Genomic DNA, 22,768 nt, shown 5'->3' with positions numbered 1-22,768 from the left:
TTCTGCTGTATTTTTGAGGTTGTGATGTACGTGGTATTTGATGAACCAGTTGATTTAGGAGTGTTGCTTCTATAGTCTTACGGAAAAAAAAGTCAGTGTAGATTCAATTCCAAACTCACGTAGGTGCATTTGAAAGCTACAGCCACTTATTCTCATCACGCCCCATGTCCTGCAATATTTTAGAATCATGTCTCTCCCCTTTCATTCCTCCCTGATGTAGGGGGAGAACTTGACCTGTTCCCACCTTCTAATTAACTCTGAATGAACTCATCTAACAAGAATGTTCTCTGAAAGTATTGGTTAACTTCAGAGCAAAAATAAAGGGGAAAAGGCCAAAACCACAAACCAAAAATTAAGTACTCATCATTGGTCAAAATGTAAACAAAAGGCCATAAGTAATCTATTCCTTTTCATTATAACATTTCTCTTGGATTCTACATACAACAAACTAATATTTCAAGGCACATAAATACAACATCCCTTTAAAAGTTCAGTAATTTTAATTAAGTAATTTTTAAAGAGAAATCTAAACATACCAGAATTCATACAATTTGATTTTTTATTCCATTCAATGCAAATTTAAGTATTTCTTAGTACGTAACAAATTTTTAAAAAGTAAATTCTCTTGAGTACAGCAGATTTTGTCATTTTATTTGCTTTGTGCTTTTCTTTTCCAAATTACCAAGCCCTCTGAAAGGCTGAGCTGCTTCCCTTTTTGTCCTCTCCTTTCCCCTTGCTTCCACTTCCTCAAAGAAACGTGCTTAGTTTTGGAATTTCTGTATCACAGGCAATTCAACTTCTGAAACAGACAGACTATGTAGACAATCATATGGAATTTGTTAGAAATTAACTCTTTAAAAAAGCTTCAGTAATAATCTCTGTATATACTTAAATATAAAGTGTACTTCAGTGCACAGTTGACAGCATTTCCCCAAAGTAATTTACTGTGATTGGAACTGCTCAATAATTCTGTGATTAATTATCTACCTTACCCAGCACCATCTAAAAAACCTTTAGGTTTTTCCACAATTACACGTATTTAAAGAATTTTAAATAAGAATTTTAAAGTTACTTTTACAGAAAACATTGCACTTTAAGACACTGAACTTGTATGAAACATTTTTACCACAAACTCATATTTACAAGTTTTCTCTTGAAGTCCCTACCCAAGAGCCTATGCCCTTTTTAATTCAGTCATTTTTAGAAATAAATTCTATTAGAGAAAGCTTTCACAGTTCTCAAAGACAATTCCATTTTATATATAATTACAATAACTTTTAGCATGATTAGTTAGGAACAAACATGCTCTTTTGAAAAAGCACTTGCAGTAATAAATAGAACCTAAGTAATACTAAATAGAACCTAAGAAACGTGTTTATCTTTTCATCTCTCTGCCTTCTACTCCCCCAAAAGCAGCAAATTTAAATGATAACACGACCTCCCATTAGGAACCATGTAGTATTGAAGTGCATTATTTGGAAAAGTCAGTTGCATTAGAATATGTACATACTGTTTGTGTTTTTAATACATCATAAACATCACCACATCTATTCATCCTTAATGCAGACCATATCCTTGGGTTTACTAAGGCTCTTCACTTCCTCCAGTAGTCTTCTAGGTGTCAAAATATGAGTGGAACCTGACAAAAGAACATTAAGTATAAACTGTATAAAGTCAAATTCTGACTTTCAGAGATCCCCCCTTTAAAACATCAGTGATATGCCAGTGTTTCTTACTACACCTAGAAAGCTGACAAGGGCAACATTTCAAAGTGTTTTCCTATAAAGCACCCTGATGAAGGTGTCACTGTTAGGTAAGCAATGTCCCTCTTCCCACACTCAGACATGCACATGAGGATTCATACTTTAAACACGAATTGCACGTCCTGCTCTGCCCAGTTTGAAAGGCAAGACGGAACCTGGGCAATTGTCCCAGCCTGCAAGAAACCTGCCATTCTGTGAAAGAGTGAGTAAATGAGAGGCTTTACCCTAGAACCAAGAAACTATCTGGATTCAAGATTATCACAAACAGTATATCCACAGAAATACCAGTTACAGAAAATTGGCTTTTACTGACTAAGGTTTCCTTGAAAAAACAAAATTCAAGTCTTGATCAACAAAGAAAATCCTTATTCTTCTTCAGTGCACAACTACCTCTCTTATTCTCACAGAGAGTCATTATAACTTGTGCCATGGAGGGTCACCCTGCAGCTCTGAAGGCAACAAGTAGTGTCACTCTGAGTTCTGAATCAGGAACACAGCCCAGTGTTCATCTTCCAGTAATCCACGTGGAAATTCAGCAACTATCATGTTCCCTCAGAAATCAGGATTACAAACAAAACTACAAGAATTATGTCTAAACAAAAGGGAAGATGGTGCTGTGGTGAGTGCCAGATACCCCAGTGAAAGAGTCATCTGCATTAAACATGGAATTGTAAACAAGTCTCAGACGAGGAAATAATCTGGCTAAACTACATTCCTGTTGTCTTGGTCTTTCCATTACTACTCTGAACTAGAACCAGCATCAAACCTACCTCAACCATGACCAATGAAACCAGCAAATAAAAATTAAACCAAAGCAAAACCAACCACAGACAAACACATCTACAATACCCCTGAATATTTTGAGGTAACAGACTCTAGATCTCAGAATCAAGGTTGGCACTGTTTTAGGGAAGAGTATTTTTTTAAATTACGGTAGATGATAAACAGAGCCAATGTGAATCTCAAGACTAAATTTAAATGTCAGATGCAGACCTCTTAAGCATTTTAGAATGCTTTAGATGACCCTGCACCCAGCCATCAGTTGGCCTTGCAGATGGACACAAGTCTGCACTCAGGTTCTGTATCTAGGAGCTCTGTTCCTGTATACTATATACATCTACATGTTTTAGCACCTCTAATTATTCCCTCTAATGCTATTTCAGATTCATTTGAAGCACAGCAGCTGACTGAACAAACATTTACTACCTCTAAAGTGCTGAGACATCACTACACCAGCTGCCAATTGTCAAATTCTAAGAAGGGGAGTTTTCAGGACCTAAGCAGTTAATCACTGTGTGGTTTATGCAAAGCCTCTCAAGTAGCTACAAGTAGAAAATGTTGCAAAGTCAACCCAGGTACACTAAAAAAGTGGTTTGGGGTTTATTGGTTAAGTTTTTTGGGTGGAATTTTGATTAGGATTGTTGGGTTTTTTTAATACTTATCTTCCTTCCAAAGTGAGCAATTTTGCACTAGTCTGTCTGCTTTCCTACTTCCAAGAGCAATGAGAGTAGCAAGTGCCACTGAAGGTAAAGCACAAGCAGATGCAAAAATTTGTGAGGAAACTGTAATGCAAAGAAATAGATGTCACTTGAAACCCTGTTTGCTATACACTGACATATCTCTGACATAATTCTTCTGTAGAGCATAACTGTTCAACAAACCAAAAAAATTCCCCCCAACATCGAACAGTTGAGATAACCCGAAAAGATGCTTTTAAGTGCATCGTTTTAATACACTGACTATAGCGGTGAACCACCGGAGGGAATCTAAGAAAAACGAAGCTGACGTTTTCCAGAAGCACACGCAGCACAGCCCACCCTCTCCCGTGGCAGGCTCACCAATGACCACTTCACAGGACCTGTAGGCCTCGGAGACCTGGTAGGCGCTGCGCGTCTCGGAGAGCGTGACTCCGCCGATGACAAAGACGATGAGCCTGGCGCCGCTCCGCCGCTCCTCCCTGCCGCTGGCCCGGGGCTTCTGCCGCGCGCTGCAAGGCATTGCACCCCGATGTGGGAAACCTTTCTTTGCCTCATTCCTTCTTGGTTAAAATTATACGCTCAGCAAGCAGTAGCAATTTCTGTCACGCGGTTCATGGTTTGGTTACCATTGCAGCAGAGGCATTTAGATTAATTGATAACGTGTTTTTATTAAATGCTTTAGATTATTGCATTACTCAAACTGTTTATGTATCACCAGGGGGAAATACATACAAAACAAAAACCTTGTTGCATACACAGCTAACATGCCAAGGACTCATGCCAAGCAGCTTAACTCTGCATGCTCTCAATTCCAGTGGCATTTTTCATGAGAGGTTCATTGAAAAACCTAAGACTCCAGCTTTTTCAAATCTCTGAACGTGAACAGAATCACTAAAGAAAATATTTGTCTGTTATCAAAACAGATTCAGATACCTAGAAAAACCAGAAGCAGCCTGAAGTGGTTAGACGTCTAATACACATGTAATAATTGCAGACTCAGGTTAAGTCATCTGCACCTCTCTGCTGGAGTGCCTTCAAGAGCACCACATTGCACCAGCCTGTAAGACAGAGATCAAGTTCCAGCACACAGGGACTTGCTCCAGTATTCCCTTGCACTGATCATCCTAATGCATATCCAGGAACAGAAGGATACACCACCAACAGTTTAATTAGAATTGGATGTAAAAAACCTATTTCCTAAGGCTGTGTATCTCTGCTTTTTGTTTTTTACTTAGTACAAATCCCAATTCAAGTGTGTCTTCCACACTTAGGATATGCATAATGTTTCCTTCCATGAATTCCAGCATCTGATTAGTGCAGTGAGCATTCCTAAGAGGAGAACATTGTTAGTGAGCATTCCTGTAATAGAAACATTCTTGGGAGTCTTTATTCATTTGTCTCACCACTTGAATAATGCTATAAAAAGTGATAAAGCTCTCAAATCGGCAGGTATTGGTCATGAGGTCTAAGAGCTAGTGGAATTAAGAAGAGAAAGAAAGAACAGTACAGGTGAGCTAAAAAAAATTCCAAAAATCACTTCTCAGTGACAATTATTAAATGTGCAACTACGCATTTCACGTTCATTAGCAGAGAATGAATTTTAAGATCTCCAACTGTCCTGGACTTGTCCAAACCACTCCCTGGAAAGAGGGGACAAATGCCTAACAGGCCCATATTTCCTAATGAAGTAGCCTACAAAAGATTAACTTAATTTCCCGAGGTCATTAACCCAAATAATGTCACCACCATTAACATAGCAGAGATAACTTCCAGAAGTAAAACATTCTTTTTACCTAAGTCACAGTACTGAACATTCATTCCTGAAACTACTTCACAGTAACAAGCTCAAGGTTTAAACTTCTTATTCTGAGAATATGAAGTGGTATTTCTAACCTTGAAGCAAAAGGAAGATACTACAAATAAAAAAAGCTGTACATGACTAAGAATTATTAAAATAACAACCAAGTTGAGTATGTTTTCGATTAAATAAAGATATAGGCTTGGCACATTAACACTACCTTATATTGTTATTTCACTGCTCAGTAAGCACACCTCTGTAAGGCTTTAGAATGTAAATGACAAAAATACTGAGATCTGGGTAGATTATGTTTCAGGAAATTAAACCATTTACCTTACTGCTCCAGAACCATTCCAGGTGGGAGGATACCGGGAACAATAAGGCCAGTCTTTTGAATCTAATTTGTTTTCTATAGCATCCTGAAGTGCAAAATAAAGACACACTTTAAAAAGCCATACAGACCTTAACCTGCCAAGTTCCAGCTTTCACAAAGGATGTCAAACTGGAATTTCACACCAACACATGCAGCCCAACAAATAATTGCAAGTGGCATTTAATGAATAATGCTCCTATGTAACAAAATGCTAGATGACATAATGCTAAAATGCATTGTAAGTGTTTTGTGTATCACTAGGAATTGTGAGTATGTATGCTTTTTTTATAAACATGTTACTGATTTAACTGTTCAGATTTCACTAGCAGCTTTTCATCTGTAATAACCCTAATGTATTTAATTTCTATATGGCAATGTATGAGAGTAGTCAGAGTCCCCTGAAAACATAAATGAACGTGTGAAAGCCACCAAGAATCCATGAATGACAGCACTGGGTCAGACTAACACTCCAGTAAACTCACTATCCTGTGACATCAGGCACTGACTGATGCTTAGGAAGAGTTTTAAGAACAATGAAACGACACTTCTGGCAAGTAACACCTTCCAGGCTCTACCACACTACAGTTTTGACTGGAATTGCAGTTTTAAGACCTGTTGGGAATTAAAACCAAGAAGATACAGATCTTTAAATTATACCAAACACTGCCAATTCCAGGACAAGCTGTTCTAAAAGACTTCTTGCTTTCACTTTCATTTGCTTCACCTTTAAAATGACCCCTAACAAGGAGTATTACTAACAGCAGTCTAATGTTCTATATTACAGACAGAATAGAAATGATCACTTTGCCCACCAGATCTATTTAACAAAATTAACTCAAAATACCACAGAATTCAAAAGATTGGCTATAACAGCTCACTCTTCTGCACTGTACCCATGAATTAAATGGTCAGGGAAATTTACCTCCATAACATCTTTGATAACAGGAGTCCACCTAGAAAGCTGAAAGGTTTCTTCTCTAGAACGGTCCCTTCTTGTGTATTTATGCTGCTGAGCAACAAACTGAAAAGATGTTCAAAATACGGCTGTATTATTCAGCATTTGGATTTTTTGAAACTTACTAGCAGGCAGTAGTAGGAGGGGAGATAAGCAAGAGATTTTAAATAAATAATAATAATTATAAAGAACAACAATTAATACCTCTAGAATTCAGGATATACTAGAAATACTAACTTCAGAGACAAGGAACTGAGTAAGGTGATAATTGCAGAGGGAACATTATGGGTATCTTACTTTAAACAACTAACATGAATAATTTTGAAAGGATTTATCACTTAAACACATTACAACAACAACAAAAAAATCCTAGTAATTAGCTGCTCCCAAACCCAGACCTGGATAATTTTGTTAAGAGTTGCTGAAAGAGATGTAGGCCCTTGGACAGTAGGAAATTAGAAAATAAATAAGCTCTTACTGAAGAGATAACAGGAACATCAAGGTATTTCCAATTTCTTATCATATCACTATCACTTTCTATTTGTACATTCTGGATCAGCTTGTCCAAGTTCTCCTGGGTAGTTCCTTCAACATATGGAAAACAGACAACAATTACCAAGTGACTGTGATTTAGACCAGTTTTGTCTCACACATTCTGGGCTATCATTTAGCCCAGAACTTTCTTGTTTGTTCTGTGTGGCCAGCCTAAGTTTAACATACTACTATATTTTAGGTAAAATTTTCTTTAATGGTCCATTCTTGAGACTAAAACTCAATCTTGTTACAGATTCCTCAGACCAACATTCTGCCGACTTGCTCCTTCTCTACGACAAATTTTTCCCCACTGACTTAGTTTTCACGATGCAACAGACATGGAGCTTCCCCTTTTATCAGCTTCAATACCACGGTGAAAATAAGAACAAACTACTGCACACATGCAAGAGTAAGAATATATTAAAACACTGTATGAATCTACACTTGAATTACATCTCTTAACTCCTCACCAACAGTATCTTTGCTACTAATCTGAGGGAAGGTATAGAGGATAGACAGGATTTCTTTCAAACTTAGCTAGCAACTTCAATGCAGAGATTTAGGTTAACCAAAACCACTGTGCTATACTAAAACTTGAGTTCAAGGTCATTGCCCAGAGTTAAAAAAACGGGGCAACTTGTCATACCATTTGTGCTAAAGATATACAGGAGAATAGCTCTGATTTTGTCATAGCTGTCATGACTTTTGTTGAGCAGAACTGGAAGGAGGACCCTCATAGAGTCTTTTACTTTTTGACCTTCTGCATCAGTTCCAAGAGCCAAGTCCTAAATTAAAAATAAAAAACAGACACCATGGTTAAATTCATGAAAGTAATTTAAATCAACGTTGCTCTGTGTGTTTTGAAAGGCATTTTTATGAAACCAGGTTTCCAGAAACAATCAAGCTGCATCAATTTAAACTCAGTATGACATGTCTGGCATTTCTTTAAATAGTTACAGCATTATAATAACACTATATAGCATTCTTAAACATTTAAAACTGTGATATATAGAATTCTTAGAAACATCAGTTATGGTCACAATTAATGCCTCACCCTAAAAGGTGCTTTTCCCAGACATTTAGAAAGGGCTTCCTTCTGCACGGTATATTAAACCCACTTCATAGGAGTTTTGAGCCATGGACACAAAGGTGATCCTTATACAAATTAGCCAGATTTCAAGGAAAAAAAGAAAAACCAAAACTTTTAGGAATACCTTTTTATTGGAGATTAAGAGCCTTGTATATTACACTTAGTTTTAATACTACCACCTCAAAAACTGATCACAAAATAAAGGCAAGAGACACAGAAGTTTGGGCAGTTAGAACAAGTCTCTATTCCCACAAACGAAAGAGTGGTACATGCCATACTAGCAAAGTTGCTGTTTGGTTTGTGGATTTTTTAAACATACCTGTTCAGCTTTACAGAGCCTTTCTATGTTAGATTTGAACTTGCTCATGCAATCTTCTGCTATATTAAGATGAACAACTTGCTGTAAGACAGAAAGAAAAAAAAAAAAAAAAAACAAAAAAAATCACAAGCTGGTGTAGTTTGAATTTTTTTTCTAGCATATCCATCATTTTTACTGGTTACAAGAGTAATCCTCCAGTACCATCAGGCATTTTCTGTGTCTTCCCCTTCACTTAGAGACTGACCCCCATAATACCTTGTGAAACATTAAACTGGTATCTTCGACGCTCAAAGCACACTAACTATTTCATTCTTTTACACAAACTACAGGAAAATGACAGATTAAAACCAGACTTCAACAAAACAAAGTTCAAGTGCACAGGACTATTTACTGTGAAGTTGTGATTACAAAAGATGCCTTTACCTTACTAATCTCTTTACGATAGAGTGGCATCTTCTTCATCAACTGGGACAGAGCAGATATGGATAACTGGAAAGAAATGACAAAAGTTGAAAATCTTTTCCCCCAATAAATGACATGCTTATTTCCCCTCCCTGTTGCAGCCTTGCTTCCCCTAGAATCCCTGAAAATTCAAGTTGAGAAAAGCTTTAATTTCTGTAATAGATCCATGCGTTAAAATGGATCTGTTAAGCTGAAAATAACTAAATTACCAGGATAAACAATACAGAAATGTAAACAACTTACTTTTCCTTCAGCTGCTTTTGTTTTTGATGAAGCGTCTTTCAAAAGTTTTGGTAGTTCCCTGAAGAAAAGAGGAAAATAATGAAAGGCAACAGCACATGAGTTCTTAAATCTTTTCTCAAAATCTGAAAAGAACTGTGCAACAAGAACTTCTGAATGAAAGTAAAAGCATGAAATACAGGTCTATCTTCAAAGAAGAGAGTAATGTTTTTACAAGGGAAATATTAAACATTCTATTTGCAGTATCTTCATAATGCCATTTGATGCAGCAGCTTGGTAGTACTGTATACAAAATAATCCCTTCAGATTTAAAATATTTGAAAGTGCTTGCCAGGAATTGACTCGATTTCTATTTACCTCAAGAACTGCAAGTAGCATTAGTATAACTGCATACCTGGGTACATACTGTATTTTTGAAGCACAATTTCTTCCTGGCATTGATTACTTAACGGAATCCAATCTGGATTGCAAACCACGTCCACTACTGCTTGTATTCCCACAGAACAGCTCTAACACCCTCCCCCTCAAAGAAGCCAACCAGCTGGCTCTGTTAGCCATTCACATACTCTATCACATCTGCAATATGTTTGTGCCGCATCTTCACCCACAGGTCGTCATCTTCTTCCAAAATTGCCTCTTTTTCCTTCCCACCAGAGCTTTCTGTTTTGTATCTTCCAAGAGAAAATTCAGACAATTATTTGGGGTTTGAGTTTCCCCCAATTCTCATCACTTATTACACTACCATTTGTAACAGTTTAATCAACGTAAATAAACAGCAGTAATAGACAAAGGTTTTCATTTACAAGCCAAGCTTTTGGCTGACAAAATATAATTTACAGAAGGATTTTACAGATTACATATTTTAACACAGAAGCAGCAGATGAATTTTAGAAAGATTTTTTGGGCGATAGCTTCTAGACATTCTTTGAAATAAACAGTAACTAAAGTTTTAAGCACACATTTACATGCACTTCAATTTCTCTTCAGTTTTCAATGCCAATTTCCCTTTGGTTTCAAATGCAAACTGCACAAAGTAATACACACTGCAATAGCCAAGTGCAGTTTTTTCTCTGTGTACTATAAGACTTTATAACTGAAGGAAAATGAAGTCACATTCCCCAACAAAATGGTAAGCAGGACAAAGGACTTCATATATAAAAGAAAATGCTGCACAGCATTACAGAGCAGCTACTACGTGACTACAAACAGCAATAAACCCAAAACAAGACAATCATGCCACATAGTAGCTCCACATTTACAGAAACTCACACAGTGTAGATTTCCAGATAGCAAAAGAATGAAAAAATTACAAGATTAATGATGAAAGTCAGATTGTGACTACATAGAACACATCCTCTGCTACATCTTCATACCCAGCAACCAAACCCAGATTCATAGAACTCTACACTTTCTATTAAAGTCTTTACTCAGTGCTTCTGATTGAACACACACATTCCTCTTTGTAATGAGGCCATCAGATCTCTTTTGCTGTACTGGGTCAAAGCAAAGTCCTAACCAAAATCTTTGTCAGAACAATCAGACAGTAAAGCACCTAACTTAGGCAAATTAACATTACACTATTCTGAACAGTGCTTATAAACTGAACATGACTGATTTAAATGTGTAATTACAATAAAACACATAAATTTTAGTAACAACACAAATTAAATGACTGAAGTTATAAAAGTGAGCATTCCTGAGAAATAACCTAGCTCTTTCTCAGTATTCAGCTAGTGGCATTGCTTGTCTTGTTATGCCAAAAAAATGAAAGAAAATCTAGAGAATCTCAATGTGCACTCTCAAGGCTTTACTTCAAGTGTAGTACAAGGTTCTTAGTTCTTAAAAAAAGCAGTTTGTTGGACTCAAAACTGAGCAAAAAAGCCAATTAGCTACCTAATCTCAGCTAAGAGAGGAAGTATAGAAAAAGATGAAGTTACAAATCCAAGAGGAAAGACTAACAATAAGTGAAGCTACTATTATGCAATACGAGCAGCTAATATTGCCATGGTGCAATTTAGCGAAACAATTCCAGGGATTTTATAATCAAGAATAAACAATTTAGTGCTTTTTTATTTTTTAAGTACTTGCTTGTAAGTATCATTTTCAATGGGTAGCAGATCATAAGCCATTGCTTGGAAGGTGAGCTCATGGAGTACAGTTGATACTGGGTCAAAGCCACGATCAATTATTATTAGTTGGGAATGGGTTTTAGCCTAGAAAGCCATCAAACAAACACAAATTTAAGACATACAGTACAAAGTTAATGCATGTTAAATCTATTTGCATTAAGTCACAGCACTGCAGATATTTTTAGAAAAATAACTTAAAAAACACTGCACTGTGGTCCAAGTGTTTGAACATTTTGACTATATACAATGGTTTGGAATACTAATTCAAAGGTAATGCTCTTAGCCCACTGCAATACACTCAAGTCAGAATCTTATTCGTCTAGTGAACAAGAAACATAGAAGAAAAACAAACAAAACCCAAAAAAGGCTACCCAGAGATTTAGTAGATAACTTCATTATTTGTATTGCAGAACAGATGGTGCTGCAGTACAGAAAAAGACCTCCAAACATTCAACTGGAAGTTTCATTTTGGGATTTTGTCAATTGGCAGCAGCAGCAGGTACATTTATTTCTGTAGCAAAGCACAAAGTCATAAAGTCAGAATGGTTTATCCTATGGTTTTATGTTTAAGCAGTTGCCAGAATCAGGCCTTATTTGTAGTGACAGATCAAAACTATTATTTATGCGAACAGCTGTATCTTTGTGGACAATAAATCCCTTCAGGGGAACATTTCAATTCCACAGGAATCCTCCTCTGCACATGGCCTTGTAGAAGGTGATATTAAAACAACATTTATCCACTGGTCTGCAAGTTTGTAGGATTCCTCTACATTATCATAGGGCTAATTTTTCAAATAAAAGCAGTTTGATCATACAAATACAGCTTGACTCCAACAGTTATTACCTCTACATTGCTTTCATACACAAAAACAACTAAATGGCAACTAGTTACATTTATTATTAAATAAGATCTATATTTGCAAAACTTAGTTGTTGAACAGTCCAAAGATTTTTCCCCCAGACTTACAAAAAAAAAAAAAAAATCAAACATTTTAGCTCACTTTCTACCTTTATTTGGCTTTTCTCATCTGTTTTGTAGTAGTTTTCAAGACTTTTTTCAACAAGCTGTGCAAGTTTGCTGGCTCTATCAGATGGTCCGCTGGGAAAAAAAGGAAGCATGCAAAAATAACTTCTATTTCTTCATCAGAACACTAAAATGGTATCTTCACAACAAAATATTCCCAAGAATCATCCTCTGCTTTCATGAGTTTCTGAACTGCATTCTAAGTATTTCCAATGTATTTTCACTTCTACATTATGATTTCACTTTTTGAATGCTTCAGGTATTTTACAAAGTAGAAACAGCTTCAGCCAAAAGACTGGCATTAGCTGGCACATGGCCCAGCACCAGAAGTCTCACTCAGAGGTGGGAAACAAGAAAGAAAAAAAGAAAAAGAACAAAAAAAACCAGCCAGGCAATTATTTGTTATCTTGGCAGGGAAAAAGACACCATTTCACATGACACCACAGAATGCAGTCCTTGAATGCAATTTCAGAAGCCTACTTTGACTTCAAAGATAGTAAATCCCTTTCAAAGCTCAAAAGAGGCATTCTTCTCAACATCCCTACTACAAGAAATCCTGATCCCATGTGCCCCAGCAATTTCTGAATTCCTTGGTGCCAAGCAGAGCTGCAAATGGCCAAGCAGCAGCAGTTTTGTTACAGGATTATGCAGGTGGCATACAAGAAAGCAGCCCATCAGTGTCACCCTGCTGACCAGATACGAAACAAACCATTCAGAACAAGACAGGGTAGAGCAAGTTGTGTTACATTAATGTACACAGAAAAACACTGCCCTACCTACACCTCACAAATTCCTATCATTCCGTATTTCAGACTCGTGAATTGAAAACAATTAATCCACAACCACAAGAAAAAAAGAAATAAATCAAACTATGCTGCAGCCTGGAGCTATGACCAATAATGTGGTAAACCCTAGGAGTGAAAGCAATTACTATAAAACACTAATTTTGCCCCACCTTTTGTATCGTACTCCTGGATTCTCATCTAGTGTGGCACATAATGTAACAATTTGTTCAGCCATGACTTGCAGCACAGCATCTTTGTCCTTTGTCTTCTCCAGAGTGGGGCTGTAGCAGCGGTAGAATGCATCTGGGATGTTGAGAGTAAACACCTACGTAAAGGACAAGCAAGAAAGAAAGGGCCCAGCTTGCAGATTGCCAAAACACCTGCTAAAAAGTTTGCTAATAATATAAAGCTCTATGCTGCAAGAAAAAGTCATATATAGGACACTTCAGAAAAAAAACCCAAACAAACTACATTCCTCTATCCCTGCTGAGCTCATCTCCTTGTTCTCAGACTTTGCCTCTATTACTCTGCTACATAAATTTCTCTATTTTTCAAATTGTTTACAGGATGAAAGGAAGTAACTACACACCCATCAGTGTTTATATACAATGCAATATCAGAATGATCATAGAAGATATCAAGGTTAAATTGGTTTAAAATAAAATCTTACATATTGTATCTGCTTTTAATATGGAGAATTTACCTTCAATAGCTGAAAGTCTTTAAATGCATTAAAACTTAATTAAAGCAGCTTAGTATTGCAGAGATGAAAGGCTTTTTCAGCAGTTTTGTAAACGGCACGCGAACATGGGACCAATCCCATTGTGAGTAAATGGATTTTTCTCTAGCTGCAGATGGACTCTGTAACTACAGAGTCAGAGAAGAACGTCCACCCAGATAAAGGTGTTTGCTTCTCTGGTGTAGATAATCATCTGGACTTTGCCCAGGACTCAGTCTGATTATTTACTCTTAGCATCCCACAAAGCAGGCAGACCAGTTAACACTGCTCCTCTGCTAAGGATTCAGATACAGAGAATACAAAATACAGTAAAAACAAAAAGAGTGCTGCCCAGCCTAAGTGTTGCTTATTTTCAACTTCAGAAAAGTAGTCTTGATTTCTTCTTTCATGGTGAGACCTTCAGAGAACCAGGACCACAATATTTTCATAGACATTCTTTGGTACAGAAGAGCAGATTTGGCAGGGCTCCCAAAACCAGCTTGAAACAAAACTTGTAAACATTAAACTCACTGGAAAGCGAACAAACAGGCCACCATACTCCATATCCCCTGATGGATTCTCAACCAAATTAATAAAGAACCCTTTATAATAAAAAGGATTGGGTCTTCAAACCAGGAAACAGCACCACAGTGAGACAGGGCTAGCAGCAATCCCTCCTTATATTCACCTGTCACTTGGTAAGCATAGCACTTGTCACCCTTGATATGTAGATAATGTTTGACATGGGAAACATTCATGGTTAGGTCTGGTTAGCTCTCCGGCTCCCAGAACTGGGCAGAGCTTGGAAGCTTCACCATCTTAGTAAGTATCAGTGCACATTTCAGCCCTCTGTGTCTGATGAAGTGCATGAGCAACAAATTATTTCTCAACTGTATGGCTGCACATAGAAAACACTCATTGGTTTCTACTGGTAGTATAGATCTTGGAGAAAAACAGGATTTCCATGTTCTCCTCTCACTGAAAAGACTGTCACATTGTAGTAGTTTTTGTTCCACTCCCCTTCAGTTCTTAGTCCATTTGTTCTCCTTTCCCGACTTTCACCAAGTCCTACTTACTCCTACTCCCATGCACCAACCTACCCAACCTATCAAAGTAACACCTCAGTATCAGCAGTAACCAACTCTCCCTAAAGACCAACCAGAACACTTGCCTGCTCTTAGGGAACAGATTCCTCCTTTGACCTCCCTACTGCAACTGACACCAAGGCTTGCAAAGAGTAAACCTTTGAGTACAACAGCACTTGTTTTCATCTGAAAAGCATAAGCAAGCACTGGAAATGTGCCCAAATGGAAATATCTCACATAGAGATTGTCAGTCAAAAGCTACATTCTATTTCATTGTTTTCTAAAAGGTCAGCAGCACTTGAAAATATTCCTCCGAACTATGGTTAAGATTAAGAATTAAACTTACCTGAGACTCATAAGGGAAGAAGGAAATGTTGATCTCCTTGCATCTCTTTATTGATTTTGCACACGAAGCCTTAATCTTATTGAAGAGGCTGTCAGGACAAACTAGGGGGAAAAAAAAGACAAAGTATAAATAATTTGTACTATTCCAGCTGTCAGCTCACTTATAAGCATACAGTATTTGGAGCACACAACTCTAAATTAAGACCCAATTAACCATAAAATACAAAAAAATTTGCCTACTCTTTCTAAAGTAAAATAGATCATATAATCAATAGTTTGTTCATGAGATTTTTTGAAAAGCACCACTGCTCAATTTATACTAGCTTTTTGCAAGCAAAAGGTTGTTGAACACTCATCAGCAATCTACAACTGTGAAGGATGTTGATTTTATCAAAGGAAGCATTTCTGCTATTTCTTGTCATGTTGGAGAGAAAAAAAACATTTCCCAAGCTACAAAAAGAAATCACGTGTACATATCTAACAGCAAAACAAAGAAATATGGAATTTAATTATAGATCTCTAACACAGTCTATAATCTATATATAATAAAGAAATATATTTATATAATTTATCTAACACAATCTATAATTTCATTATAGGTCTCTAACCACAGTTCCAGGCTACCCTGGATGCCAGTCTAGAAATTAATTTTAAGGGATACATGGATGACACGAATACTAAACTGTGTATAAAAATACTGTTTTGGAAGTGACAGAGTTATTTCTCTAACTCAGGAGCTATGCCTCTCAACAGGAACAGCTTTGGCAAGTATTCAAACTGAAAGTTTGCCCACTTGCAACCAGGGAGCATACAGCAAGACAGCAGTACTTTTCCAGAACAGTAACTGCTGCTTCAGCATGAAATTAAACAAGAAACCAAGAATTTGAACAGTAATTTAGTACTGCTTTGAAAACATCCAGCAGCAGACACACACACAGCCCAGAAATACAGGCAGGCCTCAGTCTCTGCCTTCAGCAGCACATTTGGGTTTTTTGTTTTCCCCTCTTTAGAGGCCGTTTAAGTCACAGTGACTGACTGCAGGGGCATGTGCAGCCACATTAACCCCGTTCCCATTAATTACCTCTGCTATGTAATTAAGGTCACGAATCCAAGGGCTCAGTGGCCCCTTCTTTCAGGGAAGGGAAAAGCTGCCTCACAGCTCTGGAGGAACTACCTGAAGCAACCAATTACTAACACACCTCTTGGAGAAAGTCCTCATGCAGTTATGTTTTCAGTACTATTTTGTTTATGCAGAGATACATAGTTTGACTTGAATTGTCTTCCTCCACACTCCAACACAGAAGACTGGAATACTTAAAAATAAAACTACATTACCTAGGTTAAAAGCAGAGGTGGAGAACAATCAAGACTGTGTGGTAACTGTGAAAGAAATTACTGTTGCCACACAGCAGCATGACCACAGCCTGGCCACCCAGATATATGGTTAATGACTCGAATCTCAAACCTTGCAAGAAACAGGGCTCAAAGTTTTCATTTTTATTTTCAACTACACACAAGAGAAGTGAGCAGCTTACTTATTTACCCACATAAAGCGACCAAACTACAACCCAAAAGCTTACTTACAGTCAGTGAAATACACATAGGCTGCTTTGTATCTGCTGGATGATTTAGTGATGAAGTCATCAATCAATCCATCTACAGACTTATGGGGGCAAGAAAAATAAAGAAAAAAAAAACCAACATCATGCCAGTGTTTTGTCTTTCTACAAACAGGAGACAAAGCTTCATCTTCCTCTCCTCCTGTCCTATTACCAACCCCCACTTAGGAATACTGCAATTCAACATATAAGAAAACACTGAAGATTTTTAATTCCAGATAAGAATAACAAACAATTACAGATTGCATGCACCAAGCTCATTTCAGGAAGCACACACATCATAGTATTTGCATCATTTTCCAGCTGGAACAGCGCTGAGATTTATTCTCTCAAGAATTTTTAGGAAGTAATAGTAATGTCTTATTAGAGCCATTACTTTGAGTTCTGTTTGTCAGTGTATTGCATCGTTATGCAATACAACATTCAGTGTAACCTCATGTCAGCAAGGTTACAATTGCTAAGCAATGATACAGTGCCTACACTGACCACAAGGCACACCTTTGCAACATATTCCAAGGTGGCACTACACTGTCCTTTCATCTTGGAAATTAGACATCACACAGAGGAGTAGCACAGAAAATGCAGAAGTACTGCATACCTGTACACAGTGAATAAACATTTTAAAATAAGAGGGGGTATTTTCGGTCTGAAAGATCTTGCAACACTTCAAAATACTAACCTTTTTGGTGGGAGTTATTAAATATATTGCCTTCATGTGTGGGACAGGCTCACGGGTTTTATATACATTCTCCACCACTATAAAGTAAGAAATATTACATTTTTATAATTAGGAACATTATGCATCTTTTAGGAAAACACTGTACATATTTTAATATAGAGTTGATAAAAATAAAGTAACAGCAATCAAATTGTCTACAATATCAGAGGTAAGAACAGATGTTCTGCCAAGAGCTTTGATTTATTTCTTTCTTATTTTGTATTCAGAAGGTTACCACAAGGCTTCCTCAACTGTCAGTTTAGTAAGAACTAAAGCTGGAGGAATAAATTCTTCCTAGGTATTCTACACTTCTACAGCAGAATGGCAATGCAAACACGCTCCAAACTGTGGGGCCCAGCAGGAGCTCTCTTGGCAAGACAGCTCTTTATCCAGAAGGAGAGGGACAGAGAAACTATGCAGGGCATCATTTTGGACTACAGCCTCTTCTGTCCTTTGTTTGCCTATTGCCTGGGCAATGACTGTTCCAACATAATTGCAGGCACAAATTAAGACATTTTCAGCAAATCAGCTTCGCTCATCTCTTGTTTTTCTCTGTTTAATAAATTCATTACTGTATAGTGTTACGATACAGTAGCTTGAGAATGCAGAGAGATTCTTGTGGCTCAGGAGTTTTGTGGGGGAGGAACAAGGAAGATAAGCAATGTCAGACATCTGGATGTGGAAAGACAGGTTCCTGTCAGCAGTGTGCTCACTAAAAACAAAAGCTTTCTGCTTGATGAAGGGAATACATCCTCACCAAAAGTTTCTCACAAAGGATAAGTGGCACTTACTATTTAAAATACACACCAAAAAGCAAAATTAGCACAGTTCTACTATAGTATTTCCAGAATAATCATGTTATGTTGAACAACTGGAATAACAATAGTATGTCAAGTAAATAACCAGGTCTAAACAATGCCCTATTACAAAAGCATTTCTGAAAATCTAGACCTAAAGCTAATTAAAACTAGTTCATTTACATTTTGGGAATTTATTTCAATTTCATAAATAGGCATCAGCAAACAAACACCCATTCCCACCTCCTAAAAAACCCCACCAAAAACCACAAAGAAAAAACCACCACAACAACCAGCCAACCAACAACAACAACAAAAAAAAAAAATTAAAAAAATACCCAAAAATCCAATCAAACAAACTAACAACCCTTAGAGCAATCTTTAGAAAAAATATTTTAAAGGGAGATTTGAGCTTTCAGGCAGAGAAACATCTGTTTTTTTCATTTAAAGAAACCAAACATCACAACTGACTAATTACTGTAGAAGCCTGAAAGTCTACTATTTTAATATCCCATAACTACTTGTCTTCATCAGCCAAATAAAAACCATTTCTTGCAAGGGTACTATCAATTTCATGAATTTCAGTCTTTCTCTTTTTCTTACCAGGATATTGCCATTGCTATATTAATAAGAATTATGCTTACCTGTGATACCCTCTCCCAGTAGATCAGACATTTTGCAGCACAGTGACAATAATTTCGTAGTGTAATCATCTAAAAGCATTATCTAAACATATTTAAAGAAAACACACAAGTATTTAGATAAATTAATCAGCTTTATTAAACCCAGGTCATTTCCTCAACAGCTTGCCATAGAAGTTTGAAACTAACACTATTTTATTACTCTATTTTTTTCATTACCTGCATACACCAACATTGCAGGGGAGAATTAATCTCAGAAGGCAGCTCTTAATGTAGAGGATTTCCAAAGATGAGTACAATCTTAAAAATGTGCCTTGTTCCCCCTACTCACACTAGAAAGTACTTTGAAAGTTTCACTTGGATACAAGTCTTTTGAATTCCTGCTAATTTACCCCATGGCCTGCTCAAATATATCTGTATTTATTCTAGAACTGTTTTATAGCTTAAGCAGTTCTAACAGGTATCATACTGCTGAATCCTCTCCACACGTACAGCCAGTGTAATTTTTGACATTAATAAAGTATAAGTCTTTCAAAAGAAAAGTGAAGATAAACACAAACAGTTTCTAATTTTTCTTCACAACTAATGAAGAGACTACTAACCATTTGTTCTTCCTGTCCTAGCCTCTAGATTTTTCAATGTGTGTTATACAGAGATCTGAGTTACCAAAAGTAAAATGTATTACTTGGACAGAAAACAACTTTAAGTGAAAATGCCAGCCATTATTTTTTTTCTGTATTTATTCTCTACTCAGCGATACAGATTTCTCATTCAAATGATGACAGAATTCTTATAAAAAAATTTAACAAAACTGTACCTTCCATTCTTCCTCTTTGCTAAAGTCATCAAATACTGCTGATTTCAGCTCTGTAAGAAGAAACCATTTACCAGTTAGAGAAATCAAATTGTTACCAAGAAAGAAAAAAAAAAAAAAATCATCCATTTAGACCCAAATGTTCAGAGCCTTAAAAAGAAAAATTTAAAAAAAACCCATGTTGATAAATACCTGCACAGAATTCTTCACCACAGGAAGAATTCTGTGCCTGTTTCTAGGACTGAACACAGGTGTAACAACCAGCTTTTAACCACGTGAAAGTTTCATTAACATTCATATTTTCTGAGAACACTCTAGCCAATTAATTAGCCTTTAGCAGCGCATAGAATTCCTTTTAATAACCTGAGTGCCCAACAACCTTGTCCAAAATCTCAAATATTATAATTTTTCTACAATATTCACCTATAAAAGACACCGGAACATACAAATGCACAGTTCAGTTGTCTTGAACCTCATTTCTGCAATTAAAAAACAGAAGCCAGTTTTCACCCATAATAAAATGAAAGTTTATTCCAAGCTATCAGTGTACCAGACACTGAGTACTTGTGCCTGCACTATTCCAACTGTTATTTATTTTGTCCTCAACCTGCAGCTGCTTCACTCAAATAATTGGCCTACAAGGGTTCACAGGATCTCAAAATTATTGTTCTCCTGCAAGCATTCTGCACACACCAAAACCAAACCCAGGTTAGTGCTCTATTTCTGTCCAGGCTCTCATTTTCTTCTCACAGATTTTATACCAACCATACACCCTAACTACCTTTTCAGGTTTTGTCTTCTATGAATACATTCAATTACTTTACAAAGGCTTTTTTTTCTATTACCTTTAGTTCACAATCTAGGAAAAGAACTATACACAACCCTGACAGAACAGCAGGCTGCCAAAACCCTGCGTGGGGAAAAAAAAAAAAAAAAAGAAGCAAACCACACCTTGGCAAAATTAATGACTCATTTATAACACACTTTCTGAAGAAAGGACTGTTAAGCAAGTGATACAAAAACCCCCCAGAACTGCAGAAATGCTGAATCCCTTACAAAAATTAATATAGCTATTTATGGCTAGGCTAGAACTTATTATAAAAGTCTACAAAACAATTTAAAGTTGGGGAAAAAATAAAAGAATTCTTCGTGGAAAGGGCTTCATTTATAGATGAACCATATACAGCAGCTCTCTGTATTTCATGATTATACCCACAGGAACTACTGTCTCCTAAATACAGGTAGCTTTCTCCAGCATCACTATTTTCAGACAAACCAGCTTTAATAAAAATCCCAACTTACATGTTTGCTGAAACATTAGGAAGCAGCAGTTTATGGCCTTCAATTAATTACCCATTAAAAAAGTCCCAGACAATGTCTAAAACTTAGTTCATCTATTTTCATTGTTGTTGTAGTCTTGGAAAGACAAGAGGAACTAGCTGACTAACAAAGCATTCATTTCAGAAGTTTCTTTCAACTAAGCCTGCAATATAAGTGTTTTATTATTCATGCTGCTTCACTGTCACACTAATCTTTGTTCCTCACACGGGCAACACCATTTTCAAAAGTCTTTATGACCCTTAGTGACACACACCTGCTTTGATCAAACTACTCCCTTTTAAGGTCCAAGTCTTTTATAAAACATCTCCGGACAAAACATCGGCTGTACAGTCATAGGCACAAATGAAAGAGCAAGACAGCAGGATAAGCAAAACAGCAAAGGCGCAGATTTCTACAGGTTCAGTTTTAAACAAAAGTATCTAACTCATACAGGCAGGGTACGGGCGCCAGCAACTGAGGCCCGAACTCCAGAGCGACAGTCTGCTTTTCACTCCTAGCGACACAGACAAAGAGCTTTGGGGTGGAGGCAGAGGAGAAAAAGGCAAACACGACGGCAGCAGGACGTTCCCACCGCAGTGACAGCCGCCGGGCTGGCTGAGCAGCGCACCGAGCCACAGCCGCGGCACAATGACACACCTCGGGCTGAGGCGGCTGTAATGCCTTTCCCCAGAGCTCTCACACCACCTGGAATACTGTAAGCCTTTCTGTCGTTTTCTGTAACAAACACCGGCAGAACCTGCTCCAAAACGCGGAGATAAAAATCTGCAGTTCATTTGTAAGACTACTTTGGAGAAAAACCTTCACCGTTTTTCTCCCGAAAGCCGTGAAGCCAAACACAAAGCGTGGGAGGTGCTGCTCCGTGAGAGAGAGCGGAGAGCCCCCTCTGGGGCAGGAGCACTCTGCGAAAGCAGCAGCTCAGAGCTAACAGAGAAGCGCTCGAAGCTGACTTCAGGTTCGGCTCTTCAAGAGCCCGTCCGGCGGGCTGCAGCCTGCAGAGCTCACCCTTCTCTCGGCAGAAGGCACAGGCGTCTCTCAGCAGCGCTGTCACTGCGGACACCCGCGGCAGCGCCGCAAGCCGGAGCAGCCACCTCCCAGCAGCGCGCCGAGTCACACCTGCAATAGCCGCAGCAGCCGCCACCCACAGCCTCGGCCGGACACCGACTGCCCTCGGCGGGACACCGGCTGCCCTCAGAGCCGGACACCGACTGCCCTCGGAGCCGGACACCGACTGCCCTCGGAGCCGGACACCGACTGCCCTCGGAGCCGGACACCGGCTGCCCTCAGAGCCGGACACCGGCTGCCCTCAGAGCCGGACACCGACTGCCCTCGGCGGGACACCGGCTGCCCTCGGCGGGACACCGGCTGCCCTCAGAGCCGGACACCGGCTGCCCTCAGAGCCGCCCGGGCCCGACCCCGGCCCCCTCGGCCCCGACCCGCAGCGCGGCTCCGGCCCGTCGGGAGCGGCGGCGGAGCGCACCTCGGCGGGCAGCCCCGGCCGCGCACACGGCGCTCCGCCGAGCCGGCGCCTCAGCGGCGGAGGCTCCCGGCCGGCCCGCCCCACCGAGCGGCCCCGGGGCGCTCCGCCGCCCGAAGGGGCCGGGAAGGAGCCCCACAGTCCCCACAGTCACTCACTCTGCCACACCAAGCCCTTCAGCCCCCGCACCGCCGGCGCCATCTTGCTGCCAGCCCCGCCCGGCAGCGCTGCCGTCCCCTCCCTCCTCAGGGGCGGAGGGCGCAGCG

The 22,768-nt window shown here is 38.6% G+C and overlaps 1 protein-coding gene across 2 annotated transcripts; it reads right to left on the bottom strand.

Annotated features, from left to right (window-relative positions):
* Nucleotides 1–396: 396 nt before the first annotated feature.
* STXBP3 (syntaxin binding protein 3) lies at nt 397–22,735 on the bottom strand. Of its 2 annotated transcripts, XM_066324589.1 has the most exons (19): nt 22,661–22,735; nt 19,691–19,740; nt 18,877–18,958; nt 17,397–17,473; nt 16,683–16,761; nt 15,100–15,200; nt 13,121–13,275; nt 12,150–12,240; nt 11,101–11,225; nt 9,579–9,683; nt 9,016–9,073; nt 8,734–8,799; nt 8,311–8,391; nt 7,548–7,686; nt 6,846–6,952; nt 6,335–6,433; nt 5,373–5,458; nt 3,602–3,750; nt 397–1,639 (listed from the first exon to the last, which is right to left on the bottom strand). In XM_066324589.1, the coding sequence occupies exons 1-19, from the start codon at nt 22,701–22,703 to the stop codon at nt 1,548–1,550; spliced, it is 1,785 nt and encodes a 594-aa protein (XP_066180686.1). In that variant the 5' UTR covers nt 22,704–22,735; the 3' UTR covers nt 397–1,547. The 2 variants fall into 2 exon arrangements, with proteins under 2 accessions (XP_066180686.1, XP_066180687.1); XM_066324590.1 differs by lacking the exons at nt 11,101–11,225; nt 12,150–12,240.
* Nucleotides 22,736–22,768: the final 33 nt, after the last annotated feature.

This window comes from Sylvia atricapilla, chromosome 9, assembly GCF_009819655.1.
Source record: "Sylvia atricapilla isolate bSylAtr1 chromosome 9, bSylAtr1.pri, whole genome shotgun sequence".
In the NCBI taxonomy this organism is placed as follows: Eukaryota; Metazoa; Chordata; class Aves; order Passeriformes; family Sylviidae; genus Sylvia; species Sylvia atricapilla.
Note: the sequence above shows the minus strand (reverse complement) of the source record. Positions and strands in the feature narration are given on the sequence as shown.

Bases quoted from the DNA above. Each gene is read 5' to 3' on its own strand.
- STXBP3 (XM_066324589.1), bottom strand. From the start codon at position 22,703: ATGGCGCCGGCGGTGCGGGGGCTGAAGGGCTTGGTGTGGCAGA. The intron at 9,074-9,578 runs GTATGTGAATGG...TCTTTTCTTCAG, and splicing joins CATATTGCAGATGTGATAGA to GGAACTACCAAAACTTTTGA. The intron at 6,953-7,547 runs GTATGACAAGTT...CATATGTTGAAG, and splicing joins GTATATCTTTAGCACAAATG to GAACTACCCAGGAGAACTTG.